Source organism: Cicer arietinum, chromosome 5 (assembly GCF_000331145.2).
Source record: "Cicer arietinum cultivar CDC Frontier isolate Library 1 chromosome 5, Cicar.CDCFrontier_v2.0, whole genome shotgun sequence".
Lineage (NCBI taxonomy): Eukaryota > Viridiplantae > Streptophyta > Magnoliopsida > Fabales > Fabaceae > Cicer > Cicer arietinum.
Genome location: NC_021164.2, coordinates 72,680,022 through 72,707,257, shown reverse-complemented (window position 1 = coordinate 72,707,257; position 27,236 = coordinate 72,680,022). Strand labels below are relative to the sequence as shown.

Below are 27,236 nucleotides of genomic sequence, written 5' to 3'. Positions count from 1 at the left end.
TTAAATGTATCTCTAGTCTCTCTATATTATTTAAATTTAATTTTTAATTTTTTCTTTTTAAATTTAGTTTTTAGTCGTTTATTTTACGGATTTTTATTTATTTATTTTGGTGGTCCTTTGAATTTCTTTGAATTTCTATGATGTGATATTTTGATTAATGATATGTTAGTTAAAAAATTTTCATATCGAAAATTCAATTCATGTTATTACTTTTATAATTTAATTAATAAATTATATATTATATCTAAATAAAAAACAGCTTCGTATTAAATCAAAATTTCATATTATTAATTTGAAAGGGAATAGTATGATCCCTAATTTGAGTTTTACTTCAAATTAAAAAAGGAATTTTGTGTTGTATCCTTTTTCCGATCTCATTTGCATTATTTTTAAACTCAACTCATTTGAATTTATACTTCAAAATGTTTCTTAAATCGGTCAATTGATGCAATAAGGGAACTGAAACTCTCTACCTCATTGTTTAGAACCCTTTAGTTTTGCTCAATAGGATTCACATGAATTTAGGTCGAGTTAGATTCTTAAACTGAAGCTTGTGCTTTCAAATAAGTGGTTGAGGACGATGGATAATACGGTGTCGTTGCAAGTTTAGAACTTGATCAACATGTAGTAGCTTTTCTAGTTCCACCACAAATAGAGATCCTCCTAAACTAAACTAACAAAATTTAAATAAAAAAAATAAAAATAAAAATAAAAATAAAAAATGCATTTAACCTTTATAGGAGTAAAATATAAGATGACACATTAAGGAGGAAGAGTTGGATTGGAAGCACGAGACAGGAGGTTCCCTCTTTGTTTCCCTCCCCTCCCTTCCATCTCGCGTACTACCTGATTATTATCACGTGATCCCTGTCCCAGCTGCTCCCAAGTCCTTTTGTCACGTACTGCTCGCATTCCCTCTTTCTGAAATCTAAAAAGCCTCTTCTCCCATTCCTCTTTACCTCCCCACATCCAAAATGTACAAATCACTAATCCATACTTCCTCTCCCAATACAACAAACCAATAAAATAATAAACCTTCTCTTCACAAAAATGTCATTTCTCATCCTAACACTGCTACTTCTCTCAAACACATTTTCCTGCAACTCCTCCAAACTCAAAACCCCACCCTCACCTCTCTCAGATCCTACAGCATTACTAGCATTCAAATCCAAAGCAGACTTAAACAACCATCTCAACTTCACCACCAAAACCCCTTTCTGCAACTGGCAAGGTGTTCAATGCAACAACCAATCCAAAGTACTTCGTCTCGTTCTCCGAAGCATAGATCTCGGCGGCGTTTTCGCTTCTCACACATTATCCCGTCTCGACCAACTCCGTGTCCTCAGTTTACAGAACAACTCCCTCACCGGAACCATACCTAACCTCTCCGGCCTCGTCAATCTTAAAACTCTCTTCCTTGATAACAACCACTTCACCGGTTCTCTACCACTTTCTATTTTCTCTCTTCACAGACTTCGAACCTTGGATTTCTCTCATAACAATCTCTCTGGAACTATTCCTATAGCTTTCACCAAGCTTGATCGTCTTTACTATCTCCGTTTAAGCTTCAACGCTTTCACCGGAGCTATTCCTCCTTTTAATCAGTCTTCTCTCAAAACTTTTGATGTTTCCGGTAACAATCTCTCCGGCGCGGTTCCGTTAACCTCCACTCTGTCTCGTTTTCAGCCTTCTTCATTCGCCTCAAACCCTAATCTCTGCGGCGAAATCGTTCGGATAGAATGTCGTCCTACAGCGCCGTTTTTCGCACCGAGTTCACCGCCAACGGTTGGACTCGGACAGAGCGCGCAGGTTCATGGATTAATCCGGCAGCCGTACGAGAAGAAACGCGATCGAAAGGCGGTGATTATCGGATTCTCTACCGGAATTTTTTTCCTGATCGGTTCGCTGGTTTGCTTCGCGGCGGTGATTAAGAAACAGAGAAAGAAAAAAGGAAAAGGTTCGTCTGGTTCAAGTGTGATGGCTTCGGATGCAGCGGCGACGGCGGAGGCTGCGGTTGTGATGCAAATGGAACAAGAGAGGGAATTAGAAGAAAAGGTGAAGAGAGCGCAAGTTGCAAAAAGTGGGAGTTTAATATTCTGTGCGGGTGAGTCGCAGGTGTATACGCTGGACCAGTTGATGAAAGGATCTGCGGAGCTTTTAGGAAGAGGGTGTTTGGGAACAACTTATAAAGCGGTGCTTGATAACCGTTTGATTGTAACAGTGAAGCGTCTTGATTGTGGGAAAATGGGTGGGCACGTGACAAAGGAAGTGTTTGAGCGTCACATGGAATCAGTAGGTGGTCTTCGTCATCCTAATTTGGTTCCTCTTAGGGCTTTTTTTCAGGCGAATCAAGAGAGACTCATTATCTATGACTATCAGCCCAATGGAAGTCTCTTATCTCTTGTACACGGTACATTACATTTCATTTCATTTCTCTCTTCTTTTTTTGTTCTTTCGTATCGTCACTCACTGAGTTAACTCCAACTCGTTGCTGTCACTTCAAATTTTACATAAAATAATATTAAAAATACTGGTATTTATTGTTTGTTGAGGACGTTTCGATGAGATATAAACAAAAGGAAATATAATATTTGTTCTGGTGCGTGGAAAGTCTTGTTGAAATTGAAATTCTCTTTTACACGTGATTGTATTCTAGATTTGATGACTTTTGAGTTTTTCAACCGGCACCGAGAATCTTGCTGCTGAGTAGTATTGACTAGGAATTGCTTATGTAGATTGATGTTTTTATTTTTTTATTTTATAAGATGAGATAGTTAATTAATTGAATAAAGAACTTCTGTGTGTCGTGTAGCAAGTTGTTTTTTTTTGGGTGCAGTAGCAAGCTGTTTTCTAACACAAGCAAATAGGAATCGTGAATTATTTATTTGACACTTCTTAACATTTCTCTAATTATTTTTATATTATCTTTAGACTTTAGACATTTCTATTTGAGGGCTGGAAATAGTTTTTAATTACAATCCGAATTCGGATTTTAGATTATTGGAAAAAACCAAGTTCTATGTAGAATAAAGATAAGATCTCATAATACTCTTGTTTATAAAGAGAGACACTTCTTGCTTTTTAAATCGGTTTTGTAAAGATGATTTATGTCTGATATAGAAAATCTAATATAGATACATTACTATGAAAGGAAAATTTGGTCATTACTATGGGGGTGATGGTAGGACGATTATTGATGAACTATAATGAGGAGTTTTAAATCAACTGCACCATTGTGGCACGACTCATTGAGGTGGAACCCGAGGTACTTGGTTGATTATAACTTGCTATTAGCTGAAATCTAATCCTTTGTCCTTTGGGTCCCTACCATCTCTGCCGCAAATACTGCTATACTTTCTAACTTTGTCATGTGAAAATTATGAGTACGTTCGTTCAAGTGGTTGTGTGAGAGTTATGTCATGGACTTCTTGATGCATACCAAACTGCATTAGTTATGGCTAGGTTGTTTTTTATTTTTTTATTTTAGAGCAACTTTACCTACCTCACATTTCTAAAATACTACACATAGTTCACGATGTATATATCCTCTGTCTGTCGGGACAAAAAACTGTAATTTTTTTTGGATGTATACATTGATCCGAAGTCATTTGGGGTGGGAAAAGGTCCTCCCTTTTTTTTCAAGTACCTTCATTCTAGCCCTTACGCCATACCCAATTGGAGTGATTCACACTCAATATACATGTAACTAACTTAGTAAACAACTAAACATGACCTGGTGTTAATTCTAATTTGCTGCAGGTTCCAGATCAAGCAGGGCAAGGCCATTGCACTGGACATCATGCTTAAAAATAGCAGAGGACGTAGCACAAGGGCTTTCTTACATCCACCAGGCATGGAGACTGGTCCATGGCAATCTCAAGTCCTCCAATGTTCTCCTAGGACCCGATTTTGAGGCATGCATCACAGACTACTGCCTGTCTTTGTTGAGCAATGTATCTACCTTCGACGAGGTTGGTGATTCTGCACCCTACAGAGCTCCAGAGACTCGCAATCCAAATCACCAGCCAACCCCAAAATCCGACGTTTATGCTTATGGTATTTTGTTGCTAGAGCTTCTGACTGGGAAATATGCTTCTGAGCTCCCATTCATGGTTCCTGGTGATATGTCAAGATGGGTGAGATCCATCAGGGATGACAATGGAAGCGAAGACAACAGAATGGATATGCTTCTTCAAGTGGCTACAACTTGTAGCTTGATTTCTCCAGAGCAGAGACCCACAATGTGGCAGGTCTTGAAGATGTTACAGGAAATCAAAGAGATTGTACTATTGGAGGATAGTGAATTGGATCTACGCAGTAGTAATGTCGTGTCTTAATTTTTATTTTTTTGGGTTTAATTATGTTATAGATGGAGGATAGAAAGACAAAATAGTAGTATGAACTAGTGTAAAAACAATTAAGAGTGAGGTTCAAAAATTATAAACTTTATATAATCTTGATATTAATTAGACTCTTGGAGTCTTGATAGAATGTGCGGTGAACCAGTTTTTAAGTTATAATTTAACAGGTAAATATCGATATTTTTAGATTGAATGTGTTGTCTTTTATTCAAATATGACACTTTACATATGTGAGTTATTTACGGTGATATTTACGATATCTTTTTAAACAAAATAAAAAGAATGAGGGGTGCATCCTCACTCTCTCTTTTGGAGTTGTCTATCTCTTCTTAAACAAAATAAAAAGAACGTGGTGTTTAGCACTCATTCAGGGAAATGTGGGTAAAAGGGACTGTTAGCACTGCGTGGAAAGACAACAGAACTATTGTACTATGATAAAAGAAATCTACCAAAGTCAAAATTCTAAATTATTTCCTCTACTCTCTCAACCTAATTGAAGTTTTTGAATGATATGTTTAATAGTTGTTTTGTAAACTATTATTAAGTGATGTGCTTAACAGTGAATGTGCAATTTATATCAAGAAACTCTAAAGTATCTCAAACTTAAAATTTGGAAGTGAATCAAACTTAAAATTTAATGTCTTGGAGCAATTGCACAGCCTGTATATGGTGTGTGAAACATTAAACAGGTTGCTAAAATGTACAAATACTTGCCAAAAGAGATAGAAAAATAATTCTTGAACATCGAATTTCAAATGACAAATACCTTGTTTATTTTTACTTTGTATATATATTTTTTAAATGTGTACAAATTGTAGAAGATAAAAAGTGAGAAATAAAGATAAACATTGTATATATTTGAATGTTCAAAGAAATTCATTTGATATTAATATATATTTAAAAAGCATATTGAAGAGTTAATTTTATAAAACTCTAATGGTAGTTAATTTAAAGGCATCACAATTCAATTTTACATAATTTATTTGAAACCCATATCAATTATTAAAGGAGAGAATAAACAATCCAGAAAAAATCACAACAAAACCAAACATCAACATAGAGAAGAGTTAATTTAACCTAAAGGTAAATTTTGAGTTTTATCTGGATAAGATGTTGTGATGTGTATTGCTTTAAAACTTGAAGGTGTCTAATATAAAGATTTTGATTTGATGCTGTGTTGGATATGAGAGAAAAGGTAAGGGGAAGAGAGATTTGAAAACTTTTTGAATTGAAGAGTATTTAAAGATGACGTGGCAATAATAGGTTGGTTGTTTAACTCATGTAAAAATTTGCTATAACAATTATGTGAATGTGTCTATTATAAAGATTTGGGCTCTTGTTTTTGTTTGTTAACAACACTCTCTTTCTCCATCATTTATTTTAATGTTCTGGTGGGATAAAGAGAGAAAAGGTAAAAGAGGATGGGGATTTGAGAAATTTTAAATTTTAAAATTGAAGAGGAAAATTTTGAATTTTGAGATGTCTACATTCGAGTTTCTTTTCTTTCATTGCATGGATTGAAAAATGTATAAAATGAGATTTTTTTTGTTGAAAAAAAAAAGTAAATAGTGATGCCGAAGACAATAAATGATAGTTGGTGGGTGTCTTGACTTGACATTGTTTTCGTTTGCAACTTGCAAGGTGGCGTTTTTTGTTTGAAAGAAAAAGCCGAGACAATTGTTTACTTCTATTATGTTTTTATGTGTACTGCTTGGACACTTGTAAAAAAATATGCTAGCAATGAAGTCCAAAGGTGTAGATGAGGTTGTCTTTACATGTTCGTTAATAGGATAAGATTCTATCACGTTGAAACCAATACGAGGAAATAATGTGAGATTTTCACCCTTAAAAAAGAAAGTAGGGATGGTTTTGGAATTAGAAAAAAAAGGTACAGAAGTTGGTTAATAGTATAGATTTGAAACATGAGAGAAAAAACTTGAGAGGATTTGAAACATGAGAGAAAAAAAACTTGAGAAGATCCTAATCCGCCATTGATCAGCTTGCTTCTTTATTTGGCAAGTCAGTCATCGATGAACGCCAAAGAACTCCAAAGAACTCTAAACATGGGAGCTCACAAACGTTTGTTCAAAAAGTAAATCCGAAAAAAAATCTAATTTGGTTTTCAGTTGGGTCTGACAGTAATCCGAATTTTGCCTTGAAATTCAATTTCAAATGGAAGTAAGGAGAGTTGCTTTTGCAAACTAAATTTGCAAAACGTCCATTAAAAAATTTCAAAATTTTATTTGCAAACTTCGATCCAAACATAACCAAGCATATTTTCGTATAGCACCTATGATTTCAGTATTATTATTATTATTATTTTTCATTTGGATCCTCTACTATATCCTGCCACTGTAGCAAGAAGAAAAAATGAATGGAAGGACAAGACAAGAGTAATGAAGAGAGAAAAGATACATAATAGAAAGGAAGAGAGAAATCAGAGAAATCGTGAGGCTGTGGAGAGAACAGTAGAGGAGGGTGCTGTATCTATCGTTCAACACTGAAATGCTTTGAGCTATGGGTTCTAATAATCCCATTAGTGTAATGAAATTCACTAGACAAGAAAAGAAAAATCAGTTTGACAACTGCAATTAGCTCGTAAGTAGATACCATCATCTTATTAAACAAACTGTACGGGAGAATCTCTTTCAGTATAATAATAGCTAATGTTACAGCAAAAAATTAAAATAGCTCGTGTCTTTTACAACAGGAAGCTCTAGATATGAAAAACCTACAGAGGAATTTCCTCCTGGTATGTGACATGCTACAGTGTAAAATCTATCAACAAAAACCAATTGGCTTAAACACAATAGGACCTTCAGAACACACAAGAAGGAATAAGAGATGTTAAATACAAATTTCCAGGATTAGACAAATGAATATTTCATTGGTTTCTTCTAGTGTTGGTAGGAACAGACCATTTTCCAAGGTATTGTCTGGCAGAGTCTATGATTTCGTCAAGCATGCGGTATCTTGTTTTTCATTATTTGGGTAGCTGTCCAAACATTATGTTGCAGCACACTTCCTAAGATGTTCCATATACAGTAATTATGGCAAAAATTTCCAAGATCTGGACAGCATTATTCAAGACATAGCCGTTCACTTCTTCAGCAACTACTTATATTACACTGTTGCATGAAATGAGGAATTTCAGATCAGTGCATCTTTACTATTAAGAAAAAAGGAACTATTTTGGTAGTTATGATCAAGTCATACATAATTAATAATTAGCACAGAATTGGATAAAAATGAAAAAGATAAAGTCTTGACATACATTTCTTCAAAAGAAGGATAAAATTTTGCAAGAAGATCGTGTGAATGGCAGCAGCACAATGATTTGCATGAAATTATTATTAAATAAATAAATTAACAAAGGGTTACCTAACGCTGTTATTTCCAATGCCATTTTGCCATGATAATTCTGGTGGGTCAATAAAATACAGAAATTGCAACTGGGCTGGTAATGAAAATAAAAAATCATCTTGTGATGTGTGGCAAAGCCTGTGATCGTGGTCTTGCTCTCATGATTGTCTCATCACTGTGTCGAATCCATTCTGAAAGTCTCCATGGTTTCTGCCACTTCCACTTGAATTGTAGTAGCCACTGATGATGACTTCTTTTCCACCTCCATAACTTGCCAGAAGCTTGTCCTACAATTGCTAGTTTTTTCATCGACAGCTGCCCAATGGGTTTCATCTGCATTAACAGAAAATTCACATCTGTCTCCGATAAAAGACATAATCCAATTTCATATAAACGACAGTTAACTTACCTTTCTACCATGATCTACAAATGCTGCGGATTCCTTAGTTTGGCCATTAGCAACTCCTGGCGTATATTTGAGTTGTCTTGGTATTGGCACAGACATTGGAGATAAAGGTCCCCTCATATCTTCAGTATAATGTTTCAATGAATTTGGAGAATTTCCCTGTTGATGTGAGTGATGAGAAGTTAACTGTTATTAACAAAATAAGTTGTGACCTTATGACAATTATAATATACAGAAGTAAAAGAACGCTGACCAAAAGTTTGCTACAACAGCAACCACAAAATAATGATTGATGGAATCCTAATATAGTTCAAGGAGACAGACATGGATCATGGGAAACTAAGAGGCTATTTAAAAATGCTCAATTTAATTTCATTTCTAGTTTAATCAACGCAACATAATTCAAACCTTCAAATTCATTCTTAATCAAGCTCAAAAAGTCACTGATTCAGGTGACAGTAACATCACAAAAGCATGAGCCTTAAAATCTAAGAATCTCATTATTTTGATTGGATTCTACTATTTCAAGATTACTAGACTTATAATTTCATGTTATACGAGGAAGGTAGTAATCTGCAGTTTCTGTTAATAATTTTGTCTTCAGAGCACTTTGATATTGATAATTTGTCGAAGGTTGCTACTTGGTAGGTCAAGGATGGTATACTTGGTTGGGTTGAAGATGAGGAAGTGAAAAGTAATTTGGAAAACTAGGAATTAAACCAACATTACACTTGTTTGGTACACAAAAAAAGAGGAGCTATCTGACAGTGGAATGCAACTTATCTTGACTCTGAGATAAAAATTGTTGGTTTTCTCTTGTCATCAAGATGAATAATGGTTTTATGCATGATATCCAAGAACCTAAGGTGTTGTGCAGATGTTAGTTTCTTTTATTACTCATATGAGTCTAATGCTTTTGCGTTCACCTTTATCAGGTGCCTATATCTAGTTCTTTGACAGACAGCATTACAACAGTGCAATGAGTTATTTATTTTAAACCACAGTTCATTGATTTTTGCTTGAAGCTACTCTAGAACCCTTCAAAAATCCTAAATCCAAATTTTGCATAAAATTCACAGCATGGAACAGTTATCTTATTGGCGCATGTAAAGTTCCAGCAACTATCTCACTATTCAAAGCATTCTTATTGGCGTATAATGCTTCGCAAAATAACAATTATCTTACAGAAGCTGGGGTAGCTAATGTGGCAGTGCCAGCTTGCTCTCTGACTTTTAACTCTTTCTCAGATTCCTTTCTCTTCATCTCACTTTGCCGCAAAAGACTAACAAGTTCTTTGATTTGATCTTTCATTTCTCTGATCTCCATGTCCTTCTCCCATAGTTGGCACCTATTGTTATAGTATGAAAAAATACTTCAAATTTCAACAGTATATATAAGCTACTCAAAAAAGATTATACAAAAGTTTCTAAACACGACTTTTAAATGTTATATATTCCAATATTTATCTTATATCTGTGTTTTTTGTGTGTTTAAATTGAAAATTGTTTGGTTAGCTTATTTCTAGAGTACCAAAAACATAAAGTACCAATAAAAGAGAGAAAGCTTAGGAGAAAGAGAGCACCTAGCATCTCCAACAGAATTAAACATATATTGAAGCAAATTTTTGGCTTCTCCCATTGAACGCAACTGATTCCAACGTCCACGACTAGAGAATGCCCGTTCTCGTTCTTCTGCCTCGGAAAGTTGAGAAGCCATTGCTACAAGTGAATTAGAGGATATACTCAACATGTTCTCAAGTGAAGCTATTCTCGCCATTCTTGCATTTGGTGACATGGAGGATGCCCTGAGAAGACAAGTTTTGAAAACAATCAGGATGACAGATGTTATACTTTTGTGTATTGCCCTCAATGTTGTTCCAAAGATCCCATTTTTTTGAAAAGTGAAGAGGTAGGCATTTGCAAATGAAATAAGATTCGTATGAAAAAACCTGGCAAATCCATTCTTTCCTCTTGGAGGACTGAGACCCTTAGCAGCAAACTCACTTACATGCTTCAGCATGGCTAGCTCCTCTGCAAGGGCAGCTCGCCTGAAGATTATGTCATAAAATTAAAGACTACACCACAAATCAGTCACTAACAAAAGTAATTACTGAACATATATTACATACACTTGGCTTTGTTTCTCATACTCAAAACGAACTTCATGTTCTTTTACCATGACTTCTAGTTCGTGATCAAGCCACAGTTGTAAGGACTTCTCATTGCTCTAAAGATGAAACTCAAAAAACTTAGATAGCATTAATAGTAAGGAAAATCTAAGCAGGGAAAGGAAAGTTCATTACCTGTCCATTTGTTCCATGTCCATTTGTTGCAACTGGAAATTGCAGAGAACTTGGAGATTAAAAACAAAAGAAAAAAGCAACAGTACCACCATGCTATTTACTAAAAGACAGTCTCTCCAACTACTTAAGACATTTTAAAAGAATATCCATTTCAAATAATCTAATAAACTAAAAACTTGTTTTCAATACTTCATACAAGTGAAAATATAAACTTATAACATCTTCAATTTTTAAATCCCAATAGACTCAAAAGCTTGAATTGATTATTTCCACTTAAAACGAATCATACCTAAAGTGTCTCGGCTGGAAGTTTTCCGAGCTTCTAGCAACTCCTTTAACCTCTTGGTTGCCATTGCAGCTTCTTCAGTTTTTCTCTGAAGGACCTGAACGATGATAACACATATTTGTTTATAATAAGAAGCTACCTCTAAGCATGGACACTCCAAAATTCAGATCGTAACCGTACTCTTGAGTATTTACCAACTACATACCAAAATTATTTTTCAGAATAAAAATAAAATAAAATTGGGTACTCCATTTGGATACACACGGGTACTTTTTGGGTATGTATCAGTCCTTACACATAGTTTGAGATATACATATATGTTTGTCATTTAGTAAAAAAATTATAAATTAGGTTTTTCCCACTCTTTTTTAATAATGTTGATACTTTTCTTATTACATTGTACACTATTTCCACATTTTCTGCTATATATTAATAACTTTTTCCTACTTTTTGTTATGTAAATATCTTCTTTTTGTCCTATTTTTCTTGTATTCCTATATTTATTTCCTAATTTTTTCGTTTTCATATATGTATTCCCAATTCTATTGTGATTTGTGATGTAGTAAATTATGAAAGATGTTTCCTTTTATATTTTTATGTTAGGTGTTATACTTACTTGTGATTTCTATTTTTATACAATCTAGTCATCTTTATATAAAAGTTATACTTACATATCCATATCGTATTTTTAAAAAAATTATGTGTCCCATACCCGTTACCCCATCCGTATACATTAAACGTAGGACTCATGTATCAGTTGCAAAAGTCAACAATGACATCAATTTTGGGTTCCTGAATCCATTCCTTTTCCCTATTTAGAATTATGCATATTTGGTGGAAACTTGAAAGACATACAAAAGTATTCAAGACAGAAGAATACAAAAAAAAGAAAAAAGACTAACTTTCTGTATACTTGATATCAGCTGGATAAAGACAAATAAGTATTAATTTTATGCATGAGTCAATATTTTCTAAAAGAATGGCTGGAATCTGCATAACTTATAACCAAGTACGAACACTATCAAATTGCATAAATACAACTTCATTCTATATATGTTCTTTAATATTTTTACCGACCCTTTTGAAAGCCAGTAAAATAGTTTCCCAAAATTTGCTGGAGTTGTTTAGTTCAAACGAAGGGCACACAATGCTAAAAAGTAGACATTATTTTAAATACTAGCAGGAGAATTTGTTGTATGGAAGTCTGAATAAAGACTTAAGACCACTCCAATTAGGCAACAACATCAGCAAAGCAAAATGCATATGGCTGATGAGATTAATTTTATAATAAAGTACTCGGAGCAAGATTATTAAGTAAAACAAAGCATCCATTGAACAACTTGGAAATACATACCATTTTCTGGCGTTGATTTAAAGCTTGCAGCTTGTGCTTTTCATATTCATTTTTCCTTCCCTCCTTCCTTAACTGCTTTTCCAAACATATAATCAATGCTAGGTGATCATTTAGCATTCTTAAAAGTAACGTAAATGCAATTGAAAAATGACACGGTCTCTAGTTCCACCTTTTTTATTTGATATTTGCAAGCTTAGGATTAGATGGGACCTAAACTTTAAATTAAGCATGAATTATTGTTTATTATTTTACGAAGAAACATGCAACTGATAGGGAAGAAACTATTTCACTATAGGCAAAACACTAGCTTATGAACTTTCAGCGCCTTAAGATGTCATCGAGAAGTAGCATGAACAAATTCAATAACATGATAAAAGAGGAAGCTTGACATACTTGCAACAATTCTTTCTCTCTAGAAGCCTTCCACTGTCGAAACTGTTCTGCCTCTTGTTTTATCCTCTGTTGCAATTGAACCTGCAACATTACTCAGGAGTCATAACTCATAACAGAGAGTATAGTAAGTGATTATATAACCATAGATTTGCTGAAATACACAGTCAACCTTTTGGGCCTTTATAGACTGTATTTCATCTTGCAGCCTCTTTGTTGCATCATCACTTTTTTGCTTTTGCTTCATAAGTTGGACCTGGCTCTCTTGCTTCTTCTTCATATCCATAATCTAACATGCCAAGTTTTGAAAAGGGTTTTGCAATTTAGAATATATTCAAATTTAAATATTACTATGGGAAAATAAATATTATTTTATAACAAAAAAACAAATTGAATTATCCACCTGTGCTTCAAGTGATTTCAGTTTTTGGGCGTGGATATCCTCTAATTTCTGTGTTTGTCCATCAGAATTGGCAGCAAGATTTTCAACTTCAGCCAAAAGACAGTCTCTTTCTCGCTGCATTCATAAATTAGGTACATATATGAATATAAATATTTCTATAAGGGTCCAAATAAATTTGCATAACTTTTATTGAACCTGCACTGTTCTCTTCTCATCCTCAAGTTCCATTATCTTCCTTCCAAAGTGTTGTTTGAGTACTTCAGCATCAGATACTCCAAACAGCTTCATCTCAGACTGTACATACATCAATCCCAATATGTATGTTAATAAAATAAAAAATGAGACAGGAGAAAATATGGAAGACTCTTTTCTCCAATAGGAGAAAACCACTTGGTTGCTTTTGTGATATTCTTTTTCTTTCGGTGTCTTACAATGATTAAATTCCATTGTGATGGATCTGATATTTCAGTACCACTTTTATTTATGTCCCTGCTTTTATTTATCAAGGTAAAGTGGACGCCATAGCCCATATCTCAGATAAATTTCTTCAAGTAAGGTTAATGAAATATGTAATAGACATTGGCCTAGGTGGTATTGATTTTAATGTGCATTTGATTGGTGCATAATGTCATGGATATACATCTAATTATACATATGCACTGCAACAACCTCTTTCTGCTCCAAGCGTTTATTCAATTCATGCAACTCTCTATCCATACTATTTTGCAGAAGTTTGTGCTCCCACTCTTTTGCTACTTCTTCAATTTCCCTTGAATCACCTGCTAAAAATAGCAATTTGTACCGTGAGTCATTGCAGTTCTAATGACACTAGATCAATTAGTGGCAGAGAAAGAGATAGACAAAGGACTGGCTTAGGCAAGTGCATGTGTAGAACTGGCATTAATCAAATATTAAATCCAGGCCAAAGACGAGACTTGCCTGCTGTTTCACTCATCGGATAATCAGCCGCTATGATAGGTAACCTCTTAAGCCCATCCGTCTTCACAATGCATGTGCCATTATCCTGAAAAACAAAGTTTTCAAGCTTGCATACATAAATTATCAAGCCAATATCGTCAATTCACTTTAATTAGCAGAACGCCACTGCAATCATGAAATGAAAGGATAAATACAGGGATTTAAACACTATCTGAGAAAAAAATTCCAAGTCAAAGAAAAATATAAGCAAAAAGTTAGAGGCATACGTAAGCATCCTTTTCACTTGGCTCTACAACAGAGCATCTACTACGGTATTCATGAAGTTCACGGCAAAGATCTTCATTAGCAGCTTCAAGCCAAGCAATCCTTTCCTTAAGAACCTATATAATAAGTTACAAGATGATTACATATTTATAATTAAATACAAACCATTTCATTCTATGTAATTAATATAAATCATATTAAATTTGAAATGTCTATAAAAATAGTGGCAAAAGCCCAATTAATGCTAGGAATTACGATACATTTCTTCAAATAATAAACACAGTGATGAATATCGGTTGGTATCCCAACATACACTACAACTACAAGTCTAAGTCGTTTAATGCCACCAGTAGCCTACTATAGGAAATATATTAAGTAAGCAAGACTTCACTGAAGATTCATAATAACAAAGCCAAATACCTGAACTTCCTCTGATGAGCCACCAGTACGAGCACAGAGTTCTGCCTGCAAATACTCCAGTTGTTGTCGCATTTTTAGCATCTCACTGGACATGGGATCTCTATTGACCTGCAAAAGAATTTTTTTTTAAAGTGAGACTTGATGGCTATCATAATAAAATTATCTCGATTTTTTCAAATGAAAATAGGGAACAAAAAATTATGCAACACTCACAACAGGCTTATTTTGGATATTGCGCGCACGATTTGCATACTTCAAAGTGTTCAGGGTTTCCTCAGCATTAATATCAGCAGGACTTATGCAGGCTGAAATAGAAATAGTTCGGAAGTAAGAAGAAAAAACATAAATTCAACAACAGCTAGTCTTAAGAAGCAACATAAAAGGCTCGAAAGTAAACCATAAATACATGATAGTTCAAATCTTTGGAAAAATAATTTATTTTGGAGTATGGAAAAGGTCCCATGAATTTGAAAAACATTACATAGTTTATGCATTTCAGAATGTCATAAAAAAAATCAGATTGTTAACTTAGGAACCAAGATGAAGATTAGAAATGTTAGCTTAAAGTTGAAGGCCAATTATGGGATGAAAAAGAAAAAAATATAAGTAAGAGAAACAGCTGACCTATCATTACAGTTCTGCTGTTACCCCCAAGTGAATCCTGCAAAATCAATTCACCTTTTTAATCTATAAAAGCAAGTAAACAAAAATTATCAAAGAAAGGAAAATTGAAAACTAGTATTTCATATACATGTTTCCTGTTTTATATCTTCTTTTATCAGCAATGGTTATTTCTTTTCTTCTAAGAATTTTTAACATTTCAGTTGCAAATGATCCAGATTCAACATAGGTGAATTTTTGCGATATAAAGGATGCGTTTGTAGCACAATAAATTCTTAAAATATATGAGCTTCCTATTATGGGCTTATTTGTTGATGAATTTGAAGAAACAGGGGATAGAGCGGTCACTAATTCTTCTATCCGTAAAATATTTTCAATATAATGATAAAGAAAAGTGTATGCTGTAAAAAGAAAGCTAAAGAAACCTGCAAAAGCCTAGTAAGTTTGCTGTCCCTATATGGAACATGAACACCTTCCTTTCGCTTCTTTTCATCACCAAGTGCACTAATAACATTACCAAGTGCTAGAAGGCCTTTGTTAATGTGAACTCCTGATTTACAGATTAAATGACTAGTGAATATATAATGTCAAAAGCACGCTTAAAAGATAAAATAGAAAAATGTCACAAACTAACCTTCCTTAAATCGCATGCCGTCAGACCCTGTTCTTTTAGCTCGTTCTGATCCAGCGAGATCTACTAAGTGTAACTTAGCACAAAGATACTCGTCATTCATAGTATCATTCAAGCAGCTATCATTAGGACTCTTGGGCTTGCACATTTGCTCTAATGTGATGGTGAAGATGGCATGAGATCGGCTAGTTGGACACATTGAAGAAGTATAAGAAACAGAAGAGTACTCCAGCATAATAAGCAGCAACAACAGTTTGAGGCACAACTTTTCAATCATGTATTGGTACAACTACAACAACCAAATATTTTTTCCACTAAGTGCGGTCAACAGCATAGATCAAATATCATAATGTTTATGAATCATCTCTAATGACAAATAGGTGCACTGGCAAAACATTGAAAAAACAATAGAATGTGTTGCAAAATTGCAAGCATTCTTATGGTGACAAAAGATCCGCCTATTTGTTATCCACTATAATAAGTAGAAGTCAAAACATTTCACACATAACTCATTATTAAGGAGAAACCCAAAGCTCAATCTCATTTTTAGATGCTTGAAATGTTAGCAGACAAAGGTGGGACAATGTTTGATTCTCCAGTTATTTAGCGATCTATCTGAATTTTATGTGATATGATTATTGCTCTGCTCATATATGGCTGCCATGTGTTATCCAAAAGTAGTCCTAGAATCTAAAATTCATATAATAATTATTTCATGAATAAAAACCAATTTGGGCAGTTCAAAGAAGAGAAGAAAAACTCAATATCAACCTGGATTGGTTGTTCATATTTGTGCTCCCAGTTGCTCTACTCGAGGATCCTTGTTCCAGACAAGCAGCCATTTCTTTTAGTGTTGCGACACCGACTTCTGTAGATCCCGCTAGGGTTATAACACCATTTGATGTCTCACGAATTTGTATTGGCGGCTTCCCAGGAGAGGTCATTTTTCCTGCATGCCCGTTTGCAGTTTCTGGTTTGCTCATGGAGGAGGGATCCAGTAAATCTCTAACTTCTTCTTTAAGAATCTTTTCACAATCAAAATGTTGCTGTCAGATACTTAATCTAGATAACTTTGCACATGTGAAGTATACATAGTTCAAAGATTAAGGCACAACTAAACTTCATAATTCAAAAACCATTCTGCAAGCATTGACAAAAAAATAACAGACCTCAATAAAGGAAACATGCAACTGAAATTCAATCTGGTGCTTTAAGGTCCCAATTTTGTTGAACAAAACATTCATAACTTGAGGTATTATTCCTGTTTGAAAACCTTCTTTAAAGCCAGTTCCCATGGTATATGTTTTCCCAGAACCTGTCTGCAATGAAATGGAAGTGTCAGATGCAAACAAGTTACAAGTGTTGTGTCAGGGAACTTCTGTTTCCTTTAGTAGTTACTATACCTGACCATATGCAAGAACAGTAGCATTATATCCTTGGAACAAACCATCAACAAGTGGAGCAACACATTCTTCAAACATGTTAGACGATGGAGAACCAGTGCTTCCATAGACATGATCAAATGTAAATGAGTGGGCCCCAATTTGCACCTGTATTATGGTGACAAATCAATTAGCATATAATTATCCAGCCAAACTTTTAGCTACTTAAAGAATATTAAAGGTGCCATTTCAAAATCAGACATGGATATCACAATGATTTAAAAAATAAGCTATTGGCGTCCATGAAAAAATGCAAGCAAATTACATGAAAAAAAATATAATAATTCTAAAATCTACCTCTTTCAAAATAAGATAACCATAAACAGATTTTTACATTAAAAAAAAAAAAAAAGATAAATATGAACAGAGCTCAATCAAAGATGAAAGGCTGACACAGAAATATTCAGTGTGAATACTTTGAAAAGAACAAGAAAGTACTACCTATTATTACCACGAAAAAGAAATCAGCTGATAATTTCTGGCTAGATACAGCAGGGAATTTCGACATTAGAAACCAAAAAAATATCAAAAAAGAACAAAAGAAAAGAAAATGTAGCACTCAATTGAACCAAATTCCGAAACTAAAGAACTACACTCATTTACTAAGACTCCTAATCATGTTCAATTAGTGCACCTTATCCTATGATTTATGAATCATTTGATTTACAATGAACTTATTAAATATATTTAATTATTTATTTATATATATATATATATATATATATATATATATATATATATATATATTTATTTATTTTTTTATATATATATATATATATATATATATATATATATATATTGGTTTTAATCATATGGTTCTAAGGGGAATAGGGCTCTAGTAATCAAGAGTTTGGACGGGATGTCATTAAAGTCAGTAAAGTACGGCCAAGAACTCTTCCGGTCAGGATTCATTTGATTTACAATGAACTTATTAAATATATATATATATATTATTATTTTGGTTTTAACCATATGGAGGACTCTAGTAATCAAGACTTCGGACAGGAGGTCATTAAAGTCAGTAAAGTATGGCCAAGAACTCTTCCGGTCAGGATTCAAACGTGAATTCTTTCGAAAAATTCGTCTTTAACCGGAACTCATTAGCCACTAGAAATCGATCACTTATTTATATATATATATGGAATTAAAGTAAATTGTGGGCTAGAGATCCTACAAGAAAAAAGAGAAATTGCAAAACTGGGTAAAAAATCTTCCTCTACTCCCTACGTAAGCAAAAATTCCGTTATATTTCCCTAAAATAAAGTTTCAGAAACGTAGCACTTGAACCTACACTGATACAATCCAGAAATAGAATGAAGTCAAATATATCCCAATTAGGTAAATATAAGATCATAAAAGCGATTTAATTTATCTAGTTTTAGAAGACGCGTTTTCAGTTACGTAATCAGATTCCGATCTAGATCTCTCACACATAAGACTATAAATCCAAAACAAAATAGGAAATAATAGCAAATAGAGTAATAATGCACAGAACCGAAACATTGATGAATTGAGAGTCAACGACAATGCGTTTCGGTTTTCACATTTGATAAGTAAAACAACATTGTTGAGTTGATAGTGAGGTTCACCTGAGGCTTCCCGGCGACGACGGTGACACAATCTTTGCATCCTTGAAGCTTCTCGTCGGTGATTAGTGGCCGTACATGAACCGCAACCTTAACGCAACAATTTTCCCCTGCTTCCATGGGGAAGAAACTAAAGGAGATTGAATCAATTCACTAAGCTGAAGTAGAGAGAGTCTTCGATAATGCTAGAGAGAGAAAGTAATGTAGTTGGAGAGAGAGAGAAGAAGAAGGGTAGTTGTGGAAAGAAAAAAGGGTGTCATAAACGAGTATGAGGACTGGTAACTGTAAGGACAACAACAACCACTATCATTTTCCCTTCACTTTCACTGCATTGTGGTCGCGTGCTTTCAACCTTTTCTTGCCTTCTTTTCTTTCCCAATTTGCCCTCGCTTCAACGGTCCTGTATATCTATACTCCCGCAAAAAACGATGCTGTCTATGTTATACTGCATTTACTATTTTACCCACACCATCTTTTTCCTTAATACTTGTGCTTTTTTATTTTATTTAATTATTAATTACTCCACTTTTTTGTCTTTTGAGGTTAGAGGAATGTTTTTTATCCATGTTTTGAAAATAAATACCCGTTTAGAATAAATTATAAATAAAAATAGATAAATTAAAAAATATTGTTGACACATTTAATTTATGAATTTTAATAAAAATAATAATAATCTATTTATTAAATTACTCACAATGATTAATAAATAGAATTATTGATATAAAAAATTAAGCTTAATTGTAGTTTTGATCCCTCTATTTTAGCTGAATCGCGAAAGTAGTCCCCCATTTTATTTCTCCCCAGTTTTGGTCCCCAAACAGAATTTTAGTCCAAATCTTGATGAAATTTTATTTTTTAAAGTCGTACTACACCATTTATGATCATATATTTCAGGTACAATTGTTGCAAATGAGATGTTGAGGCATGGTGTGACTTAAATAAATGCAAAAAAAATGAAATTTCATTAAGTTTTGGACTAAAATTTTGTTTAAGGGACCAAAATTGGGAGAAACAAAATGGGGAACTACTTTCGCGATTCAGTTAAAATAGGAGACTAAAACTGCAATTAAGCCAAAAAATCATATAAAATAATAGGTCGTTTAGAAATTTTATTATTAAATAAAAAAATTAATAATTTTTACTTATACTTTTTTTTAGGTAAAATACATCATACCATCTCAAATCAGAGTTATTTTTTTAATAGCAATCTACTAGTGATCTCATTGAAAGATGATAAAAGATAGTATCTTAAGGCTAAAAATTGTATGTGTAATAGAGACTAATGATTGTAAATATATTAAATAACACGCGGATCCACCCATTAAAAAAAAATTAAAAATATAATATATATTAATATATTTTATTTCTTTAATTTGAATATTTCTACTGATTTATTTAATTTAATGTAGAGTTATTTTTTTTACAAGAATGAGGTAAATTTATTACTGAAATAAACAAAATTATTAATAATGTAAAGTTATTTTTTTTTAAATGTTGAATTGAAGTATAGTAGTTGTGTGTTTATTAAATAATTCTATTAAGAAAACTATTATAAGTAAGTGTTGTGTGTACTAATTTATGTGATACTTGCTTAAACACTATTTTTAGATGACTAGTAGAGTAGATACTTTTAAATACTCATTCTTCTCTTTTGCAATTAAATGCTTGATATTAGTCTCATAGGGAAAAAGTTGGACACTCAATTTAGTTTTACGGAAGAAAAAAAAACTAAACTCTATCGTTAATATACATTGTTTTTTTTTTCCTCAATAAATATCATGTGATATAGTAAAAAAAGTTAAATTAATTTTTAATTTTTATGAAATTTTATTTTTAATTTTTACAAAATAAAAATCAGATTTTTAATCTTTATAAAGTTATTCTACAAACTATTTTAGTTATTAATGTAATAAAATATTTTTTTGATTTTTAAAATTTTAAATAATATTTTACAAGCATATTAAATTCATTATTAAAAGTTCATTCACATAACTTTAAAATATTTTAATTTAAAATTAATTAAATATAAATTTTTTAAATGTCATATATTTAAAATAAAAAATTTTAGAATATTTATAAATTGAATGTTTGGTTCATTTTTTACATACTTTTTTTTATATTATTGTAAATATGTATACAAAAAAGTTATTCAAAAATATATGATAATGTTCTAATAAATATTACAAATACTTATATAATAATTTTATATATAAATAAAAAATTGATAGAAAAAAATTACATGAATTAAAAATAAAATTGTAGTAATAAATTTATACAAGTAGTAAAATAAAAAAAATGAATAAAGAAGAGGGCAAGGAGGAGTTGAAAGTGGTAAAACGTAAAAGAGCAAAGTTCCTCCTGAAAATGGAATGAAGCTAACGCAATCTAACGGTGATGTGGATGTGAGAACAAAAGGAAAGAAAATAAATAATACGGCGCACAAAGCCACGTGATGCGGAACCAGATACACGCCATTACGAGGGGAAAAGGAGTCTTTGACGGTACCCAATCTTAATCACTGACGTCCACATTTTACAGGTGCCATAGTATTCTTGTTCCTTTGTTTCCGTCACTCAGCACTTGCATGTGTATCGTGCACTCATTATTTTAGTACTAATTCGTCTTATAAAATTTAAATGTTCATCAAAAAATATAAATAAAAATGGTTAAATAAATAGGGTACTTATTAATTTTTTAACCAATTTTATTTATATTTTAAAATAGATAATAGTTTTTATTTATGTACATCAATTTTTTAATTCATTTTTATTTATATTTTATTCCATACTAGTACATTATTATATTTCTTTATTAGATTAGAAAAAAAAAATTAATACATCTACATGTACGCGTGGCCAGATCGCAGAAGTTCCTGTATTATATTTTATAAAAAAAGTACGGTATAATTACTAATTAGTTTATATCTAGAAAATCTGAATGCTACATTATTTTTGTGTTTCTTTGACATTTTATCAGGCTTTATTTTGATTTTTTAATTAATTATTTTTTATGTTAGTCTTTAATTGTAATTTTACCAGCTATTTTGGTCATTTTCGTTCATTTTATTTACAAAATATTAGATGCCTATTAGGTGTCACTTTAATCTACCAATTAGATTGTTTAAATCTCTCATATAAAAATCAAAATTAAGTTATCATTAATTTTTCCTTCTTCTTATCTTATTCTTTCCTTCTCTTCTTTTTATGATCAAAAAGACAAATTACAAGTCTTAAAAATAGATGTTTGAAATAAAAAAAATAATAAACAAATCAAATTATGAAATTATACAATTGCAAAATCTTAGTGATAAAGTAAACAAACAGTAAATATGTTGAGGGAAACATAATTAACATTGATATTCATTATCAAATAAATCAAGACACGCAAGTTTCAGATTCTAACAAAAAATAGATACTACAATTTGAGTGTGTTTGATTTTATTGTAAACAGAGGCAAAATGGGAAGAGGAGGAGGATGAATGGGAGAAGTGAAAATGTGTTTGAAACCCTAATTTTAGATCAAAGTGACATGTAGGACACACATAACTTTTTTTGAATAAAACTGTAATGAAAATGATTAAAATAAGTGACATAATCATGGTTAAAGGGGTAAAATAGAATGAAAATTAATTAAAAGACCAACATGAAACCTGGAAAAAAAATATTAAGCGACCAAAAGAGTAATATAGAAAGAAAAAAACTAAGAAAAATGTTATAAAAATTGAACAAAAATATTAAGGGGCGAAAATAGTATTTTTCTTACTTTTCATTTTCTTTTGCAAAAGAGTTTCGTTTTTTAAAGGCTAAAACTAATATAAAAACTACTATCCTAGCAAAAGATATGTTAAGAGTAGTCACAAAATATCTGGATCTAACTTTTAACCACCACCAATATTAAATTTCGATTACATTAATAGGATGTTCCAACAATAATGTTTTTTTTTTTTTTATCAAAAATCTGATTATCACAAACTTTTCGAATTGAGTAAATGCATACAACCAAATAAAGTGATTATTCATTGAAAAATACAAAATATCTATTAAATACACAACTTTTCATAATTAAAAAAAATGTCATATGAGCCCCAATGAAAATTACTTTAACTACGGACAACAGCCCATTAAATACCTTGATTGGAGAATAATAAATGTGGATGGCTATTAGAGAGCAAATCGTGTATTGAAATTATATTTTTTCTTTATGACATTAGGATTCCACAATTAAAAAAAGATAAATAATGTGTATATATTATTATAGTTGTTAAAAAATAATTATATAAAATTATTAGTGAATGTTATTTAGTAATATTTTTTTAGAAGCGTTAGATTGAAGTGATTTAACATTATTAAATATTATCTTAAAAATATATGAATAAGATCTGTAAGACATAGTTCAACTAGTAAATATTGATATTATTATGTTGGATACTATATTTCGATGTCGAACTCAAAACATCATAGTTTGTGAATAAATTTATTTACAATTTCATATACGAAATAATATATATAAGTGATATGTAAACCTAAGTCTCATTCACGATCCTTTTACATACTCATTTTAGAGAGAGACATCATTGTAGATGCTCTAAAGACATTTGTTATTAATGTGTTATTTTTACAAGTTTTGCTAATATGAAGATATTTCAAAATGTTATTATGGATGGTATAGTTTTTTAATTATATATATCAGTTGATGCATTAATTGATTTTGTTGGCGATTAATCTTTCGGTGGGAAAAGCGGATTGCCATTTTTAGTGGAATGTCTTATTTTAACCTTTTTTTTTATATCTATAAGACTCAAACTTGAAACATTACTTAAGGAATTTAAGTATAGTTTCCTTGCAGATCTATTATCTTTAGTTTTTGCTATTAGATATATTAGTCTGGTTAGTTGATTACATCATCTAGTTAGTTATTTTATACTAGTAAGTTGTTTTTGTCTATTTAACTATTTAAGTCTATATAACTATTGATATTATTTCAATAATTAATATTATTCAATTTATTTTATCAATAACTCAAATAAAAAATTATAATATTAATTACTTATAATATGTGTTGTTTTCGATGTATTATACTAATATGGAAGAAAAAAAGTTAGGCTTTGGGCAACTCTTAATTCCATTTTAATTATTATAAAAAATGAAACCAAAGTTTCGGATTTAACCGAAAGATAAAGTGCAGAGAAAAAGAATAGCAAGAAAAAGAAAGAAGGAAAAAGGTTTTAGTATCAAAAGAGTGTAAAGCAAATTAGAGAGCTTGTATTGGATTTGAGTAACACAAGTTAGCATATAGCAGAATGGCAGCAACAGCGGTGGAGTGAACTGAAATGAAAAAGAAGACCCACCTATAAGCAGCATCCAGCTGGGCTGGACTCCTCCTTCACATGGCCAATAGCTTATAAAACACGGCGGGCCCATGGGCTCACTTTGTCAGAGCAAAATGGGGCCCACAATATGTGGTAGTGCAACTCATAAGTTCATCTTTGTAGTGTGCTACTTAAAACAGGGTATTGCGGCACCATGTGTCCATGTCTGTATGTATCAACCAACCATATCGTATTTTTGAACATGAGTGACTACATGTTAGAACCAGCTCATTTTGACATTTTTGTTGAAGCCGTAACAATCATAAATCTGCAACAATATAAAATCCCAACGGTGGTGTACGATGTACCAATGTTGAGAATTTTCCCATTTTATAATTAATACACGTTGAGGTGATACAATTAATCCACGTGACACTCATATATTGTCAACGTGCTTTTTATTAAAATAAATGCAAATAAATAAGTGGCACGTGAGAGAAAATAAAGTTCTTAATTAGGGTTTTAATTTTTTAAAAACATTCGGTATATTTCTTTATTTTGATGTAGAAGAAGAAGATTTTAGATTTTAGAATCTCTAATTTGGAGGAGAAATTGGGTCATAAAAAATTGAAGAAATAACTCGTAAATTAGAGAGAAGTTTAGGAGGGGCCGTCTAATTAACAAATTATAAAGGAAAATTTTTAAAGAACAAAATATTTCAAAAAATGAGGAGGAATAGAGTTAATATATAGTTGCTAAAAGTGACTTTAAACGTTATTTTATCAATTAAAATTAATTCATCTCTTTTAAAAGGTAAAAAAATTACAAGTCATTAGAATTAGTAATCTTTTAAATTTTGAATTGGACGTTGAATTAATGATACCTCTCCATCATCATTTAATTGTTTCAAACAACTAGAGTTGAAACAAAACTATATAAAACAATATAAATTGGCAATAAATTTAATAATTCAATCAATTTTTTTAATTTATGTAATTTATTTTTAGAGGATCTTATATTTAGAAATAAAGATGATACAATATATTATTATTGGACTTTTGGGAACTCAATGTCGCATTGACCAAAAATCACACAAAAGGGAGTCTACCCATTTTTGCTTACATGATATAAAATACACTACTAAAAACACATTTCTAATAGTGTACTTCACTCTTTTTGTGTGTGTATAAAACATAAATAAATATTTAACTTATGTCATATGTTCTAAAAATATGTACAAATATATCTAAAAAATTATATTATAGTATGATGAGAGAATTCTAACTCTATTGTTGAGCCATGATAAATATCCAACTAGTATTCGATTATATATTAGTGCCACATACATGTGTGGATAATAGCTACTTACACAAAAGACTCAATAGCAAACATTCAAATATCGTTAAGTTTAAATCTTAAAGTATATATATAAAGAAAAACTTAATATGCTGTATTCAGAATATTCATTGATACGACTATCAACAAAAAAATCATTGATAGAGGTTGAGGAAAAGGAAATTTTATGTCTTTGGCCTTGTTGGCTAGTGTGAAAAAACCATTCTAACTAGGTAATGATTCTGAACATTTTTTATTATTGTATTGTTGAATATCCAACTAGAAAACGACCTCTCCTCTGTTGGTCACTTAATTCGTCTGTCCCATGAGGTGGTAGACTACAAATAAAGCAAACTTGCGGTAAAATAATTGGATTTAAAAAGAATATTTAAATTGGTTGATGAAATGGTATCAACTTAATTAGCTTTTTTAATATTTAAAAATGGTCTACATAATTGAAAATGTTAATCCATTTTTTCTTTTATTTGCAAATATTATATAAAAATATGATATTGCTAATTACGTTAATAAATTAATATTTGTGGATTTTTTTCAATAATCAAATTGACATCTTGTAATAGATATTTTTTCCTCTATTTACATATATTATCAAAGATATTATTAGAATTTTTACTCTATTTGACATCTATTTGGTTGATTAAGGATGTCAAAACTCATTAATCATCAATTAAATATAATTAATTATAATTTTTAAAGTTCAAATATACATATATTTATTAATTATTATTAATTATTTAAATTGTGTTTAAATATACGTTATTTTCAAATGTTCGAATATACACTTGAAAATTATGGTTAATAGTTATTAGAGATGTAAAATTAATTACAAATTAGTTATCTTAATTAGAAATTAATTATGCTAATTTGAGCATAAGTTTCATTATACCTATTATAATGATCTTTCTCATTTAACCAATACAAAAGTTATCTCTATTTTTCTATTCCATGACTCTTGATATGAAGAATTTGCATATTCTACTATGGTACCAGAACGTTAACTATTCTATTATTTTATTTTTTAAAAAAACTTATTGGAAATTTTTTTATAGAAACTTAATTGATTTATCTTTTATTTTTCATTTGATTCTTGAACAAGTTGTACTATTTTCCTCTATTTTCTCAATTCAAGACTAGTTATTTCTCATTATTTATTCATTTTCTTCTCTTTCTCGCTCAAATTTTAATTTAAAATTATCTCATCATGATGATGATAAAAAAATAATCAAAAAATAGACATGAAGGACAACATGTTTGGCAAAAAAACTATTCCAAAATTCAATACTTCTCCGATGTTTTGATATACACCTTATTTCAACATCAATAACTTTCGTCAAGTATAAAGAAGATGGAGTCAAGTGCATTTGTTGAAGATTTCTCAAGAACACCAATAACATTTGGTGGCAAAGTTATTTCTTTTTAGCCACATTGTCATTCAAAAGAAAAATGCAAGCAATATCTTGCATGAAAGTGTAAACTCTATATTCAATATTTACCAACAACAAAAAGCAAGATTGTTCTTGTTTATTAAAAAATTATAATTGAATTCTCATTTAGAAGTCTTAATGACAAATGAGTTGCGCATGAGATTTCATTAAAAAAAAAACACAAAGGAAGATCTTGCATATGAGTGTAAACTCGATTCAACACCTATTATCACAAAAAAGAGAAGAAGTAAGATTATATTATAATATTTCTTGTTCGTATTACAAATGAATAATAAATATTCCAAAAAATCCTTTACTAGATTTATTCCGACTTTTAAAAATATTTTAGTTGATGTATTTCAGCGTTTTTCATTATATTT

General features: G+C 31.3%; 2 protein-coding genes across 2 annotated transcripts; one reads left to right on the top strand and one right to left on the bottom strand.

Moving 5' to 3' along the window:
• The first annotated feature begins 725 nt into the window (after nucleotides 1-725).
• On the top strand, nucleotides 726-4,554 carry LOC101511242 (probable inactive receptor kinase At5g67200). Its single transcript, XM_004501496.4, has 2 exons — nucleotides 726-2,410; nucleotides 3,760-4,554. The coding sequence occupies exons 1-2, from the start codon at nucleotides 1,051-1,053 to the stop codon at nucleotides 4,335-4,337; spliced, it is 1,938 nt and encodes a 645-aa protein (XP_004501553.1). The 5' UTR covers nucleotides 726-1,050; the 3' UTR covers nucleotides 4,338-4,554.
• A 2,398-nt stretch (nucleotides 4,555-6,952) lies between these two features.
• LOC101511562 (kinesin-like protein KIN-4A) lies at nucleotides 6,953-19,136 on the bottom strand. Its single transcript, XM_012716194.3, has 26 exons — nucleotides 18,772-19,136; nucleotides 17,144-17,290; nucleotides 16,910-17,059; nucleotides 16,512-16,765; nucleotides 15,744-15,925; nucleotides 15,535-15,659; nucleotides 15,113-15,149; nucleotides 14,702-14,793; nucleotides 14,489-14,596; nucleotides 14,071-14,184; nucleotides 13,805-13,889; nucleotides 13,535-13,644; nucleotides 13,061-13,159; nucleotides 12,866-12,979; nucleotides 12,635-12,751; nucleotides 12,466-12,546; nucleotides 12,073-12,144; nucleotides 10,722-10,815; nucleotides 10,433-10,464; nucleotides 10,259-10,356; nucleotides 10,079-10,177; nucleotides 9,713-9,934; nucleotides 9,316-9,478; nucleotides 8,134-8,289; nucleotides 7,743-8,057; nucleotides 6,953-7,489 (listed from the first exon to the last, which is right to left on the bottom strand). Exons 1-25 carry the CDS (start codon nucleotides 18,886-18,888, stop codon nucleotides 7,839-7,841), a joined length of 3,087 nt encoding a protein of 1,028 aa, XP_012571648.1. The 5' UTR covers nucleotides 18,889-19,136; the 3' UTR covers nucleotides 6,953-7,489; nucleotides 7,743-7,838.
• Between the last annotated feature and the right edge of the window lie 8,100 nt (nucleotides 19,137-27,236).